The following is a 16,544-nucleotide window of genomic DNA, read 5'->3' as shown; positions in this document are numbered from 1 at the left end:
CAAAGACAACACTTGTGCAACGTTTTAAAAGCGTTGTCTTTTTAAAATTAAAAAAAGAAAATCTATTTACAAAGTTATTTTTTATATTTACAAAACTATTAATTTTCTTTTACCATATCTAGATTCAAATTTGACATATAAAATAACATTCATTAGCTCAGCTAATGATTTCAAACTCGTACCAAAACAATAGAATTCAATTACAAAGTATTAGTATTTACAGGAGAATTCAACTATACACAAAGACTAAATAGTTCTGTTTCAAAGTAGATAGTGACATTCGAATTTAAAACAAAAAAACACAAAATAGCTAGCTGGCCTCGAAGACAACGATCTGCATGCTTACTTCTACTAGATATACTGATCAAAAAGGTTTATCGGCTTGAGACTGGGACAAAACACCTACCACTGTGTATCTGTCACAGAAAATAATACCATCAGTATTATGCAAAAGAAATTTTCACTCTTAAAGTTGAAAACAAAAGTCACAGTTCACACTATACAGTAATGAGAAAATTTGGATTGAGAAAGAAGAAAGAAATGGATCTTTGGCAGGTAAATTAGTGCACCTAGTGCCCACAAAGGTACTTCGCTAGTTTTTTGTCGTACTTAACAAATGGAATAACTTATCATAATGAACAAATCTGCAAAAGATAACTAGACAATAGGGTTCATTGTTCGCATGCATGGGATCTTTATGCTTTTCAAGAATAAGAAAGTATTTGGCTAAACAAATATACCTGTTAAATGACCATTCTCAGTGATGATATCCTGATGAATATGCAAAAAAAAGAATTAAAATCATTTTTAATCATTTCCAGCGCATATAAATACAAATACTTCCTATATTAAGTTTTTGATCTAACAAGAAAAAAGGCAACCAAAGCCACACATGATTCTATACAAGAACCTAGAATGATATCTTGGATTGGTTTTATATTTTATTGGCTACATTTCTTTAACAGCCATATTAATGCTATAAATCACATAGATATATTCTTCTCCCATTACTGAAATTCCCTCTCATTGTCAAATGTTTGACAAGATAATAAGTAGTTCTCGTCTATTGAAAAAGCAACAGTAAGATACATCTACAGATTGTATTATTTGTCATTCATTGCATATCATTCTTTGTTTGACAAATCATATAGCATAAAACACATTCCAGTACATTCACCAGCTATGCTCACCAGCCATCCATCAATGCAAATTGTTCTAAACATATGGTAAGGTCTCAAGACTTGACTTTTGAGGTTGGCTTTGCTCATTAGTCAATATATGCATCTTCTCGCACTTTGTTTAAAGCTTTTGAATTCGGTAAAATTTTTTCAATCGTTTCTGTCACATTTTCATAATACTAAGAGTACAATACCAATTTTCCGTCAAATAATGGTTGTTTTTCTTTTTCAAGAGGGCACTACAAACTACTTCAAAGGCTTAATGTTGATACTCTGCTACTTTATTGTTGCTGCAAGCTTCTTTTTTCACACAGACCCCGTCGATAGTGAGTGAAAGGAAACTCTTGGCATACACTTCATGATTCCAATCTTTCTAGTTATATAACATGATTCAATTTTTTGTACGAGTTGAAAATAGTATAACAAAATATTTCAATACCAAAGGAGAATGTTCCAACTAAACCAAGAATAAGACTCTACCCTAGGTGCGAGTATAGAAGTCGATTGATGTATAGGAAAGGAAAAGAAAGTCTCATTGAGTCTAAAATTAAGATCACAGATATTGACATTGAACTTGTATTCTAAGGGTATCAGACTAAAAGTGGCACATAAATGAACAAAGATCGTTTTCATTCTATCTTCCATCCAAATATTCAGATCCTTAAAGAACATATCTAAAAGATAATAAAGAGGTGAAAAAAAATAAGGAAAAAGTATGGATAGAATTATGATATTTCTCCTATAGCTTCCCTTCTTCTTGTTAACAATCAATATTTTTCATGAGGTATGCTCCATTTTTTTCTTTTTTTTGTTGCATCTGGAGTAGACAATGTCGACATACCTTCAAGCGTCGTGCGAGCTCGTTGGAGTGCAAGATATTAGCCAACTTGGATTGCCCATACGCCATCATATCGTTATATCTGAAGAACAGCACCATCAATTATCGTTATCAAGAATATCTTCTTTTTTTTTTTTTTTTGTTGCCAAATTGATGATAGAATAACTTACGCTTTCTTGTCATTGAGTTTGTCGAACTTGATTCCTTCACTATAAGGCCCAACGTGAGCGACTGAGGATAGATTCACGATGCGGCTCTCAATTCCTGTCTTTTCCGCAGTGGTTTTCAGTTTCTCAAGTAGAAGATTTGTCAGCAGGAAGTGACCTGAGATTAGAAGGAACATGTTAAACTCATAATCCTGATGAAGATCTGAATGATAATGCTAAGTAAAAAAATAAAAATACCGAGATGATTCGTCGCAAACTGCATCTCTACTCCATCCTTTGAGAGCTTGAATGGGCAGTACATCACACCAGCGTTGTTTCTGAAAACGAATCGAAGATATAAACTTCAAGCTGAACCATGAGAGCACTCGACCATGAGAAGCTATGATGTTATTTTACTTACATCAAGATGTTGAGAGGGAGATTCATGGCGAGGAATTTCTCGGCGAAGGCTCGGACAGATTTGAGTGAGCAAGCAGCCTGAGCTCAATCTAGATGATGTCAATTCTAGCAGATGGAATGCTGTTCAGGATGTTCTACTTCACGACATTAGCAGCTTCCAAGTTCCTTGCACCGATGATGACATGGGCTCCTCTAAGGGCCAACACCCTTGCCGTCTCTGCTCCGATCCCACTGCTTCCACCTGGTCAGCAAGAACAGATCAAACAATGGTTTAATTTGCGAACAAAGATTATTTTTGTATGACATCAGTACTGAAGAATCAAATTTTTCGGGCTAATGATTAACTATCTTGCTTTAGTTAGAAGACAAATTGTAGCTTGAGCATAAGAGAAAAAATAGGCGAGAATACACATTTCACTCTGGAACTATCAAGTTAATCTAGAAACGATTTAGGGAAGAGGTACTTTGTGGATAAAGATCCGATTTTTAGGGCCAATCTGTTGGTGCAACCTTAGGTCAAGGTTGACCTGGTTGACCTGACTCGAGTTGACCTGACTCGAGTTGTGTTTTGATGTTTGACGATGTTTGACGAGAAGAGAGTTGTATTCTTGATGTTTGACAAGAATAGGTGTTTGGGAGATTGTAGGTGCAACCTTAGGTCAAGGTTGACCTGGTTGACCTGATTCGGGAAAAGTCCAAGCAGGGAGCTTGGCACGCGAAAAGTCCAAGTATGGAGACTTGGCACTGGAAAAGTCCAAGTACGGAGACTTGGCACGGGGAAAAGTCCAAGCAGGTAGCTTGGCACGCGGAAAGTCCAAGTATGGAAACTTGGCACGGGGAAAGTCCTGGTGAGTGAAGCCAGGCAGTTTGGAAGTCCTGGTGAGTGAAGCCAGGCAGATTGGAAATCCTGGTGAGTGAAGCCAGGTGAAAACCCTAGTGAGTGAAGCTAGGTGAAAGTCCTGGTGAGTGAAGCCGGGCAAGGGAAAATCCAGATGGATCAAGGGTGATCGGACATCTGGTGTTGAGAAGGTCAAGTAGGTCAAGGGAGTGACCGGATACTTGACACGAAGAGAAAAGTCCAAGTGGGTCAAAGGGATTCACCGGACACTTGGTGGAGAGTCTTAGCAGGTCAAGGGAGTGACCGGATGCTAAGCATGGTACCAACAGGTCAAGGTTGACCAGATGTTGGTTTGGGAGACTTGGGACTTGGGACTTGGTTTGGGCAAAAACCAAGCTCTGGATCGGTCTGCAGACCGATCCAGTGATACGTTTGTGTATCTGATCGGTCTGGTGACCGATCAGATAACAAACAAAAGGCAAAGCGCATCGGTTCTGTGAGCTTACTGATCGGTCTGGGGACCGATCAGCATGAAGCCTGATCGGTCTCCACGACCGATCCAGCTGTGGCCTGATCGGTCCACAGATCGATCAGGAAACGAACAGAAAGTTGGGCAACTTTCTGTGAATCATTCTGATCGGTCTAGGGACCGATCAGCCCAGGGCCTGATCGGTCTCCAGACCGATTAGAAGGGTCCTGGACCGATCAGGGTGGAGCCTGATCGGTCCACGTTCGACCGTTGAGTCACAACGGGTCGCTCCGTCTTCTCCGCTGGTTTCTGTCTTCGCTGTGCATGTTCGCAGGTTATAAAAGGAGATCAAGGCTTTGGTGCTAACTCTCCCTTTTCCTTCTTCCTGTCCCTAAGTGCTGCTGTGTTTGAGCTTTGTTGAGCTTCTCCAAAGCTTCGCGTGAGCTTCCGGCTGGATCACCTGCTATTGTAGGCGCTTGGAGCTGTTGCTTCTTCCAGTCGACGAGAAGGCAAGATTGTTTTTACACTTGTATTGTCTTCTGCTTTCTTGTATTTCTTGTACATTCATCTTGCTGTTGCAAGAGTATTGTGGCGAGGTTTCTCCACCCATAAGGAGTTATTTTTAGCCGGTTTTCCGGGGACTCATCCACCGACGGATTGACTGGACTCGTCCACCTTACGGACACGCCGAGGAGTAGGAGCCCTAATCTCCGAACCTCGTTACATCGGTTTGTTTGAGGTTTGTCTTCTTTTCCTTCGTTTCTACGTGTTATTTTCCGCTGCGCTAACCTAGTTTGTAGAAACGCGACGATTTGGTGTCGGCTATTCACACCCCCCTCTCTAGCCTCCGTACGAAGGATCCTAACAAGTGGTATCAGAGCAAGGTTGCTCTTCGTCGGATTAACACCCGGAGGAGCACAAGCTAGAGAATGGATCGACTCGGAGAAGACATCACGTTTCCACCCTTCTACGAGTGCTGCGACTTCGCGTATTGGAAGGTAAGAATGAGGTATTTTCTTATGACTAACCTTGAAAATTGAAGTTGTGTTCAATTAGGTTTCAAGCCTCCGATGGACAAGAAAGGAGAAACCCTAGAGAAGAAGGAGTGGACTAAGGAGCAAATCCACCAATCAACCATCAATGATGAGGTAACGAAAATCATTGAATTTTCTTTACCTAATGATATTTTGTGTAAGATAGGAGGATACAATAATTCCAAGGAGTTGTGGAATAACTTGGCCAAACTCCATGAGGAGAGCCCCACTTCAAGCCATGAAGAGGAGTCTAGTGAGCCAAGTAGCTCACATCGTGGAGGTGAGGAATTAGAAGTTGAGGGCTACTCAACATCTAAAGAAGAAGAAGAGGTGAGTTCTTCTTCAAGATCGGAGCACGAAGAAGAAGCTTCTACCTCCGGGAGGGATGAAGAAGAGAGCATACATCCATCCTCAACCCTAGGCAACTCAAACGCTTTAAGTTCAAGTAAATTGCATATAATGTGTTTTGAGTGTAGGGAATATGGACATTACAAGAGTAAATGTCCAAAGAAGACTAAGAAGACTCCACCGGCGCCAAAAATCAAGGAAGTCGGAGTCCCAAAACGCAAGGGCAAGGAGCACGTGGTGTGCTTCCAATGCAAGCAACGGGGACACTATAGGAGTCAATGTCCAAGGGGGAGGCAATCTCACAAGGACAAAAGACCAAGCACGTGTAAAGGGGGAGCGAAGGCAAACCCTAAGGTATCCTCTAAGGTTCATTCTTGCACTTCTAATAAGATACATGCTAGTAATCTTATTGCAATTGTCAAGAATGATAAGCATGATAATCATAGAAATCAACATGTGTGCTTAGGTGCTAAACATCTTAGCTTAGATAAGAACAATACTAGGAAGGTCAACCCTAGGATTAACTCATCTAAGGCTAAGGAGAACCTAGGTAGAAATCCCAAGACAACTAGACATATGCCTAGGAATACCTCAAAGAAGAATGATAAATTAAAGTTTGAGGTATTAGAGAAAGAAAATCAAGTCTTGAGGTCAAGACTTGACTCTCTAGAAAAGGCTCTTAAGGATTTGACTCTAGGGTTTAAGGGTCAAAAACCAATGTCCAAGGACAAGAAAGGTTTGGGTCACAAACCTAAGTCCCAAGTGGTCAAGCCCACTTATCATAATGTTCCATTCGATTATGGAACAAAATCTAGGGCTAGGAAGACCATCACCAAGGTCACAAGGGGAGTCACCCCTAGAGTTGATCTTGATGAGTCCCAAATGACCAAGGCTCCAAAGCCTAGGAGGTTCATTAGGAAGGTTGCTAGGGAAGTCATCCCTAGTGAATACTTAGTGAACCCAATGAGCTCCAATAGGTATTGGGTTCCTAGGAGCGTGATTTCATCACGCTAGATGAGTTAGGGTGTGCCAACCTTACTTGAATAGGGAGTTAACCTAATCATGGCAAAAGGTGGCACTTTAGGAATTTTCAAGGTGCAATCAAGCCTTGAAAATGAAAGTGAATATTATTCCTAAGGTGATTAGAATGTGCCAACCACATTTGAGAAATTTTCTAGAATCAATCTAGTTGGCACATAGTGATTTAAAAGTCTTGAGGATATGATTTTAGGTCTATTACACTTAGGAATATAGAAATTATGGCAAAATGGTCAAAATTATCAAAAATGGCAACTAAGGCTAGAATTAGGTATTTTCTATACCTTTATGTGCTATTTGCCATATATTGTTTGCCATATGCCATGTCATGACATCATATTTATTTTATGATCATTTAAAATGTCATGATAATGCTTAGGTTATTTATATGTCATGTTTTATTTAAGTCTCATACTTTATGCCATGACATCATGACATTGGCACATGTTATTATGTATGATATCATTTTATGTCATGTCATCATCTCTTGCATTAATGATCAATTTAAATTGATTTAAGGATAGAAACACAATTTGATATTGAGATCAAATTGATGTTTAGAAAATGCATGAGAATCTAGCCTAAGATAACCTAAACCCATATCTCACATCAAAATTGACTTGGATGTGTTTGATACACCTTAGATGTGTGTGAGATATTAGGATCATGAGTTAGGATCAAGGTGCATAGTTCTTGTACCTAGATGAGACTAATTCAAGAAGGAGGATCATAGGGAAAGCTTATGTACAAGTCATGTACATTTAGCCCTAAGATTGTGGTCCTAAATTAAAGGGTTAAAAATCATTTCAAAATTGATTTGAAAAACCTTGATGAAGTCATTCTAGTGATAGCATTCATCATTGAACATTGTGATACAAAGTTTACTTAAATTTGAACTATTTCAAAGTCTTTTGAACTTTGTATCAAGATTGAAAAATGAAAGTTATTTTCATAGAAAACTATTTTTCCTTGACAGTATATGGTATGAGGAATGTATCCTCAAAATTTCAAAATTTTTCGAATTTTCTAGAATTTGTTGTGAGTTTCTGAATTTCGGGAGAGAAGAAATCAGAAACCGCCTGATCTGAACTTGGATCGGTCACTGGACCGATCCAGGGAAGGCTGGATCGGTCTGAGGACCGATCCAGAGGGGTCCTGATCGGTCCGGTGACCGATCAGACGTGCTGAATTTGCTGAATTTCGATTGTGGTCTGAAATTTCAACTGTGGGAGTTGAGTTTCGGGTTTCTAAAGGTTTGAAACTCTCCAAGACATTGTTAGTGCAATGGTCAAGGGGGAGTTGACCTTTAGGGGGAGTCTTAACTAATTGTCAAGGGGGAGTTGACTTTTAGGGGGAGTTTTTACTCTTTAAGACTTTTGAAGATTAGTGATATGGGATTCTCACTAAGTTGAGTGTTGAGTTTAGTATCAAGGGGGAAATTAAGGGTTTCAATGAAAGGTATGGGACTTTCATTAGGAAGAAACTCTTGACCTTGATTCCCTCTTTTTGATGTGTGTCAAAAAGGGGGAGAGATGTCCCAAGGGGGAGAGTGTAGGTTTTGGAAGAATGTTCAAGGAAGAACATTAGAAAACCTAAGTTAGGTTATCGGGTTAACCTAACTTGATTTTGGATTTTGTCAAACATCAAAAAGGGGGAGATTGTTGGTGCAACCTTAGGTCAAGGTTGACCTGGTTGACCTGACTCTAGTTGACCTGACTCGAGTTGTGTTTTGATGTTTGACGATGTTTGACGAGAAGAGAGTTGTATTCTTGATGTTTGACAAGAATAGGTGTTTGGGAGATTGTAGGTGCAACCTTAGGTCAAGGTTGACCTGGTTGACCTGATTCGGGAAAAGTCCAAGCAGGGAGCTTGGCACGCGAAAAGTCCAAGTATGGAGACTTGGCACTGGAAAAGTCCAAGTACGGAGACTTGGCACGGGGAAAAGTCCAAGCAGGTAGCTTGGCACGCGGAAAGTCCAAGTATGGAAACTTGGCACGGGGAAAGTCCTGGTGAGTGAAGCCAGGCAGTTTGGAAGTCCTGGTGAGTGAAACCAGGCAGATTGGAAATCCTGGTGAGTGAAGCCAGGTGAAAACCCTAGTGAGTGAAGCTAGGTGAAAGTCCTGGTGAGTGAAGCCGGGCAAGGAAAAATCCAGATGGATCTAGGGGTGAGCAGTCAACCCGCCAAACCGACCAACCCGCTTATACCGACCCGAACCGAACCGAAAAAACAAAATCCGCCGAATATAGGGTCGGATGTAGGGTCATGATATTACATTATCCGATCTAGTAGGGCCGGATAGTATTTTATCCCAATAACCGAACCAACCCGATCCGCGATCACCCCTACTTGTAGCAACTAGTGTCGATAAGTTGTTACACGTTATAGTAGCTACTGCGGATAAGCTGCTACACGTTGTAGTAGCTACTGCCGATAAGTTGTTATACGTTGTAACAACTATTGACGATTAGCTACTACAACGTGTAATGAGTAATGTCTATTATCATTTTAAAATATTTTATTTTTTATTATTTTATATTTATATTTTATATTTCATTGGATATAGGGTCGGATATCCAAATAATTGACAACCCGTCGGATATTTAATACATAATAACCGCCGGATATAGGGTCCGATGTAGGGTCATATATTACATTATCCGATCTAGTAGGGCCGGATAGTTTTTTATCCCAATAACCGAACCAACCCAATCCGCGATCACCCTTAGATGGATCAAGGGTAATCGGACATCTGGTGTTGAGAAGGTCAAGTAGGTCAAGGAAGTGACCGGATACTTGACACGAAGAGAAAAGTCCAAGTGGGTCAAAGGGATTGACCGGACACTTGGTGGAGAGTCTTAGCGGGTCAAGGGAGTGACCGGATGCTAAGCATGATGTACCAACAGGTCAAGGTTGACCGGATGTTGGTTTGGGAGACTTGGGACTTGGTTTGGGCAAAAACCAAGCTCTGGATCGGTCTGCAGACCGATCCAGTGATACGTTTGTGTATCTGATCGGTCTGGTGACCGGTCGAGACCGATCAGAAGGTCGATCAGAAGGAGGCAACAGGCTCGGGAAGGAACAGCTGATCGGTCTGGGGACCGATCAGATAGGCTCTGGACCGATCAAGGTGGGCAACTTTCTGTGAAGCATTCTGATCGGTCTAGGGACCGATCAGAAGGGTCCTGGACCGATCAGGGTGGAGCCTGATCGGTCCACGTTCGACCGTTGAGTCACAACGGGTCGCTCCGTCTTCTCCGCTGGCTTCTGTCTTCGCTGTGCAGGTTCGCAGGTTATAAAAGGAGATCAAGGCTTTGGTGCTAACTCTGCTTTTTCCTTCTTCCTGTCCCTAAGTGCTGTTGTGCTTGAGCTTTGTTGAGCTTCTCCAAAGCTTCGCGTGAGCTTCCGGCTGGATCACCTGCTGTTGTAGGCGCTTGGAGCTGTTGCTTCTTCCAGTCGACGAGAAGGCAAGATTGTTTTTACACTTGTATTGTCTTCTGCTTTCTTGTATTTCTTGTACATTCATCTTGCTGTTGCAAGAGTATTGTGGCGAGGTTTCTCCACCCATAAGGAGTTATTTTTAGCCGGTTTTCCGGGGACTCATCCACCGACGGATTGACTGGACTCGTCCACCTTACGGACACGCCGAGGAGTAGGAGCCCTAATCTCCGAACCTCGTTACATCGATTTGTTTGAGGTTTGTCTTCTTTTCCTTCGTTTCTACGTGTTATTTTCCGCTGCGCTAACCTAGTTTGTAGAAACGCGACGATTTGGTGTCGGCTATTCACACCCCCCTCTCTAGCCTCCGTACGAAGGATCCTAACACAATCAACTTTCTTTTTATTACTTCGAAGATAAATTTTACAATTAGGATGAGGAAAATGGGGGGAAATAAGTCAGAGAAGAAAAGAAACAGCTCTTTGAAGCGAATAGCACACGTCTCAGACTATTAAGTACCAATTTTAAGCTAGAAACGACGGACTATACCGATTTAGAGCAGACTTAACTGTGAAAGTAGACAAAGTGGGAGGAAATGAACAGAAAGGTACCGGTGATGATGACGGTGAGGCGAGAGGCATCGATGCCCTCTGTGACCTGCTCGGCGGTGTTGCCGGATCCAAATCCGCTAGGTCCTTTGATGTCGGTGGCTTCCCTCCAGTACCCCATAGCTTCTCTCTCAACAAAGCAGCAGAAGAGAGAGATGAGAGAGAGGATAAGCGAAATCCGATGAAGGAGGAGGAGGAACGAGGCGATGCTATTTGTAGTGGCCTTTGCCTGGCTTGCTCGGTAATGGAGTTCGTGAAGGGTCGATATCTGGTCCGTGCGATGCTTTCGTGCCAAGCATTCACGATAGTGCCAAAGTTGACCTGACGGGGTAAAGGAAGAACAACGCCTGGGTCAACACGACGACATTGTCTGGGTTTAAGAATGAAAATGGGACGATTAGGGCATTTGCTATTTGACGAAGAGGTGAAGGAATAAGGTGAGGAAATTTTTCCCACGGTCTTGACGGAGAGGAGTTCGGAGGGGAGGTTCTTAGAGAGGGGTTTGTCGGAGAGAAGTTGGACGGAGAGGGCGTGAGAGAAGTTGGATGGAGAAGGCGAGAGATGAGAAGTTGTGAGAGGGGTTCGGGAGGTTTTCGGAAGATAGGTGTGGGTGCGAGTGAAACATAAGGGTTTTTCTACTCCTTGATCCAACGGTTTGTATCATTCTAGATTTAATTTAGACGAGAACTTGACAATAGACAACACTAAAAAAAATGGTAATAGACAACGCTTTTCAATAAGCGTTGTCGTTGACCCACAAAAATCATTAATAGACAACGGTTTTTAAAAATGCGTTGTCTATTAGTAAGAAAATAAAGAAATAGACAACGCTTTTCACTAAAAGCGTTGTAAAAGAAAAACGACAACGCTTTTTAAAAAAAGCGTTGTCTTTTAAGTGTTGTAAAAGCCCAATTTTCTTGTAGTGCAAGTATTTGAGTTAAATTTACAAATGCAATACTAATGATAAAATTTTTACATCCAAAACTAGCTATACACTAATAAAATATACTCAAAACATTAAATTTTAGAACTAACAAAGCCTTATAAAATAAAAACTCAACTAACTTACTATTAATCATATTCAACCATCGTATTGTAAGCAAAATCTAGATACTTGTCACTTACAAATAAAAATATACATTTGTATAAGTAAAATAAGACCATGAAAATATAAAGTTAATGCCAATAATTTAAAACATTGAATATCATACTAAACAGAAACCGATAAAATATTATTTCATATGCATCTAATTGTAGTCTCGTGCAACTACAAATATATTTTATATTTGTTAAAAAATGACAAAAGAATGGGAGTTTCCTAAGCAAAGCCTCATCGGTCATTTTTTTTCCAACTCTCGCTAAGGGCCCTTCCAACATCTATAAATGACATCCCTAGATTATGTTGGATCGAGACGCACAGGGACAGGGGGGTGAATCACGTGTTTTTAAAAAAAAAAAATTTTTGTTTTATAAAATAAGTACGCAACGGAAAAACATGAAAATAAGAGCAAGTAAAAAAGACAGGTTTGGTTTTACTTGATTCGGAGCCTTCGACGACTCCTACTCCAAGACCCAGATCCTACTGACTTATCGACGGGTAATTCACTAATAACCTCTTCTGGAACTGCCGAAAGATGGGATCAAGTACAAAAAGAATAGGAGAAAGTGTAACACACTAGACTTTTCCTTTTGCAATAATTAAGTAAAATATTGAAACTCGTTACCCAATACTTTCGAAAATGATCAGATCGCGTTCGGTGTTAGACGACTTCTCAGTGGCAGTCGGGCGTAGCAGACCCGTAGCAAGAGAGCAGTAGGAAGCCGAAGCAGTCGGAATGCCAAAAGGATGCATAGAAGATCATAATTGAAGTCTGTGTAGTGTGCTGCTTGAACAGGACATATATAGCCTGTGGAAGGTGCCTTCAACCACCATGGAGGCACCTCTAGCAGCAACTTCTATCCCCTTCGCTTCGGAGATAATACCATCTGTATCTTGCTATTTTTATTTTCTGGAAGGCGTCTTCCAAACCTTGGAAGGCACCTTCCGTCGTCTTGAAGGCGCCTCGGGTACTGTTTATCTGAGGCCTTTTGTGCACCCTTTGTCCTACATCAAGTGTTAGTCCAATACAAAAATATTTAACTTGCAAAACAAGGTTAGCACAATAATAATATGATTAATTTATGAGTTAGACCCTGCCCTCTAAATCAGGATCTAGTCATGTCTCAATTTATTGGACCGATGTCTACTGTCCCCTCAACCGTGACGCGTCCTCACTGAGTTACTCTCCTGCAGTGACTTACCTCCACTTACCTGCCAAACATCTGATTCATCAGACCTGTTTAGACTTTCTCTGGCCTTGCTTAGTATCTGACCAAGCTGATCTACTAAGATTTGCCTGCAACATTGAGTTGACACAATAGATATAAAATGGTAAAGAAAAATAGTATTAGCATTATTAATAATTCACTGGTTCGGTTGATCGAAAACTAGTCGATCACATATTACTTAAGATTACCTCCCCATAGGATTGCCCAGCTTCACTCACTAGGACTTCCATTGTCTTGCTTCACTCACCAGGACTTCCATCACCTAGCTTCACTCACTAGGGTCCGATTTTACTCACCAGGACTTTCACTACCTAATTTCGCTCACTAGGGTCTGATGTCACTCATCAGGACTTCCCCTTACCTAACCTCCAATTAAGAATAATCACTTAGTAGACTTCTTACCTGTCTATCCTTCGGTTAGGACTTACCTTACTAGCCATCTAGTTCTGACTAGACTTCTCTCTTCCAAATGATCAACCTTGGGTCAAATTGTGCATCAATAAATTATTCTTTTATAGATTCTGTAAAAAGAGTATAGTTAGAGCAACTACAATGCCATTAACACGTGACGCGTTAATGGCAATATTTTATTATATATATATATATACTTTTTGCAATATGTAGCATTAACGCGTTCAAAGAATTGAACGCATTAATGCTACAGTACTTTGAACGCGTTAATGCTACAGTACATCCACAGTGCTTCTGCAGTAGCTCCACGTAGGCATTAATGCTGAGGCATTAACAGCGTTACGGATGCTCTTAGACATCTAAAGCTTAAGCAAAAACCCTTTCATGATCATTGGAAAATTAACAATATGCAAATGAGTGAGTTATGTGAAAATTACATCATACTTGGTTAAAGAACAAAAATCATATCTTGAAACAAGAACAAAAAAGAATCCACTTCCAGTTTCACGCCAACTTCATGGTCTTTTGTCAAACATTAATGAAAAACAATAGCATCACTACTTTCATAGGGAAAATTACCAGAAAGATCAAATGAAGAAAGAAGAATACAACTTCACCTTTGTTCTATTCATTAGAGCCCTCTCTAAACTTAATGTCCCAATGCCTAAAATTTTATGTGAATACTTGCATTATTTATCAAATCATTGCTTGGCATGTGAAGGAGGGCTAGGAAAAGTTTTTTCCAACAGAAAAATTTAAGTTTGCATGTGAAATCTAAATTTATCAGGAGAAATAAAAGTAAATTGCTTCCAGATATATAAAGAAAATTGATAGCACTCCATGGTTGAACTGATTATCAAACTAAAGGAGCAACCATATAAATAAGTTGGCTGGACAACAATCTGATTTTTTTTTTCAACAAACACCACTAATTCTTGTCTTTCTGATTATAAATTTTGGATATACAAGTGTGATAAAGCATATAGTATATAAGGTCAAAAGATCTCCAAATCAACATATTGATAACGAACGAGCAAGTTGCACAATGCAAGTGCAGATGTCCAAATAATGCCATTAAACAAGAGCAATAAATTAAATTCATTTCTATGGCAAACCAAAATAGAAAACCCCCATACGAGACCTTCATCGTCTTATTTTCTCCATCTCTCAATTAAGTCAATGCAAAACAAAATTGGCATAATTGATTCAATTCTAATTTAGACCAATAAGGATCACAAATGGACAATTATGTTATGCATAAGAAACCAGGATATCTTACTCAATGCTTGTGTCTTCCCACAGCACAAATGGTGATTTAGAAAATATTGGAATATTTCTAGATATTGTACATTCGCTAAAAATAAACTAATGATACACATGTAGGGAACATTACTATTCATAAAAAGGAATTAAAACAATGGTTGAAGTATTATTTAATTATATTCCAGATCAAGTTATCAAAGGGTTTAAGATGTCCATGCACCATTGAGCTTGATGGAATGGTATTAGTTTTACATCATCGTTAGACCTTCCATTAACACCAGAAACACTCTCCAACTCGCCTTAGGCACCATATACTCTATAGAGAACATATTTTTTACGAGAATAAACAATATACTTAATGCTTATTAAAGAAAATCACTAAGATGTGATTGTATAGCTGATGTGAGACACAGAGAAATAGGTGTGATGTGCAAATGTAAAAAAGAAGGATTTTTCATCTGCATTGGTATTTCTTATGCGTGGTATCAAGATAAGATCTCCCCGACATGCCAAGTCAATTTTTAAGCAAAATTCATAGCTGCAATTAAAGATTAGCAATATCCTATCAAAAACAAAAGAAACCAACTACACTAGAAAGAAACTATCAAAATCAGAAACTTAATCAAATCAACAAAAGAAAGAATTATTAAGGGAAAAAAAAAATGAGGCCGACCTTGAAATCATCATCAGTTGGCTTCAGAATTTGATAAAACAAAAGTCTTAATCATGCTCTTAGAGGGTAACGATGGTGGATCAGTGTCCACAGTCCATAATTAGTTCATGGCAAATACATGTTGTTCAAGATTTCCATGGCTTGAAAAGTGCATTTACAAAAGAACTGAAGGTAGTGCAGATCATAAATTGTGAGATGAAGCACAGTTACCTTTGAACAGAGATTTTCTTTTTGCTGCAGAGAGGGAAGGAGAGGAGACGGTGCTGCTCGACGACCTTTGCGAGCACCGCCATCTTCGTTAGCAAGGTCCCCTATTCTTGGATGGAGAGAAGAGCCATTAGTGGTGGCACCGCCCCTGCTTCCAAAATCTTAACTTGATTAGTGAGAGACCGAAAGATTGTAACGACGGCGTTCTTCTTTAAGATCCTTAACTCATCAACTCCGCAAATTCCCGATTTCGGCGCGGTAATTCCCGATTTCGGCGCGGTATTCCTCTATCGACAAGAGGTGGAATACGATGGCTCGCGGCGTTCTGTTGCGCCTCCTCCTTGAAAACTAGTCCGATGACGTGCACAACGAGGCCGAGTCCACCGACCTCGATGATTGTCCTTCGCCGCTTGGGTGCTCCGAGAGATTCGCCGCCACCGTGTTAACGGTTGGGTGAGTAGTAGGTTAAAATCGATTTGAATCGTATCAATTAATCTAAACGAAATGATTTTTTTTAAAACCAATTAAATCGACTAAATAAAAAAAAAATTAATTTGATTTAAAATTAAATTAATTATTTTTTTTAAAAAAAAATATTTTTTAAAATAACATTCAAGTCTTAAGAATAGGAGGTAAAATTTTAATTTGATCCAAACATTTGATTAATTTAATATATTCAATTTAATTGAATAAGAAATTTAAAAATTAAAATCAAACCTATTTAATCAAATTAATCATTCTTTTAAGGAAAGAAAATTGAATTTTCAAATAAATTGAACCAATTTATTTGATTTAATCAAATTTTTACTCACCTTTAGCCGACCTCCATCAAATAAATCCGATTGATCACGTTGAATTTCGAGAGCCTCCTGATATTAAATGAGGCATTGCTTTGTCCCAGCTCGCGGATGAGGAAAGTCACAACCATCTTCAATTCTTCATCGCCACTGCAGAGCTCAACGGCAACGGCGTCACTGTTTTGCTACGAGGAAGTTGAGGCTATGTTTGGTTTAGTTATTTTCTATTTTTATTTTATGAGAAAAGGAAAAAATTATTTGATTGATAATTTTTATATTTATTTTTTAGAAAAAACAAAATATCATCATTTTATGAGAAAATAGAGAAGGACATAAATAGAAAAGACATATTTTTATTTATTTTTTTTACCCAATAGCTGTCTTGCGAGTTTAGGTTAAACAAATTAAATAATTTTGATTAATATGTTTAAAACCATGACGCGTGTCTTGCTGCAGTGACCATCGAGGTCACGAAGCGAAGCCACTTGATTCCTCTCTGCAATTTCTTGATT

At 39.5% G+C, this 16,544-nt stretch overlaps 1 protein-coding gene across 5 annotated transcripts; it reads right to left on the bottom strand.

Moving 5' to 3' along the window:
* Window positions 1-261: 261 nt before the first annotated feature.
* On the bottom strand, window positions 262-15,663 carry LOC121976741 (short-chain dehydrogenase TIC 32 A, chloroplastic-like). Of its 5 annotated transcripts, XM_042529052.1 has the most exons (7): window positions 15,461-15,658; window positions 15,239-15,383; window positions 2,584-2,823; window positions 2,421-2,500; window positions 2,187-2,340; window positions 741-771; window positions 264-416 (listed from the first exon to the last, which is right to left on the bottom strand). In XM_042529052.1, exons 3-6 carry the CDS (start codon window positions 2,607-2,609, stop codon window positions 744-746), a joined length of 288 nt encoding a protein of 95 aa, XP_042384986.1. In that variant the 5' UTR covers window positions 2,610-2,823; window positions 15,239-15,383; window positions 15,461-15,658; the 3' UTR covers window positions 264-416; window positions 741-743. The 5 variants fall into 5 exon arrangements, with proteins under 5 accessions (XP_042384985.1, XP_042384986.1, XP_042384982.1 ...); XM_042529051.1 differs by lacking the exon at window positions 741-771 and having other exon boundaries at window positions 262-416; window positions 15,461-15,660; XM_042529048.1 differs by lacking the exons at window positions 264-416; window positions 741-771 and adding an exon at window positions 1,414-2,098 and having other exon boundaries at window positions 15,461-15,663.
* Window positions 15,664-16,544: the final 881 nt, after the last annotated feature.

The sequence above is a fragment of the Zingiber officinale genome, chromosome 4B (assembly GCF_018446385.1).
Source record: "Zingiber officinale cultivar Zhangliang chromosome 4B, Zo_v1.1, whole genome shotgun sequence".
NCBI lineage: Eukaryota > Viridiplantae > Streptophyta > Magnoliopsida > Zingiberales > Zingiberaceae > Zingiber > Zingiber officinale.
The sequence above is the reverse complement of the archived record's forward strand: the minus strand, read 5'-3'. Positions and strand labels throughout refer to the sequence as shown.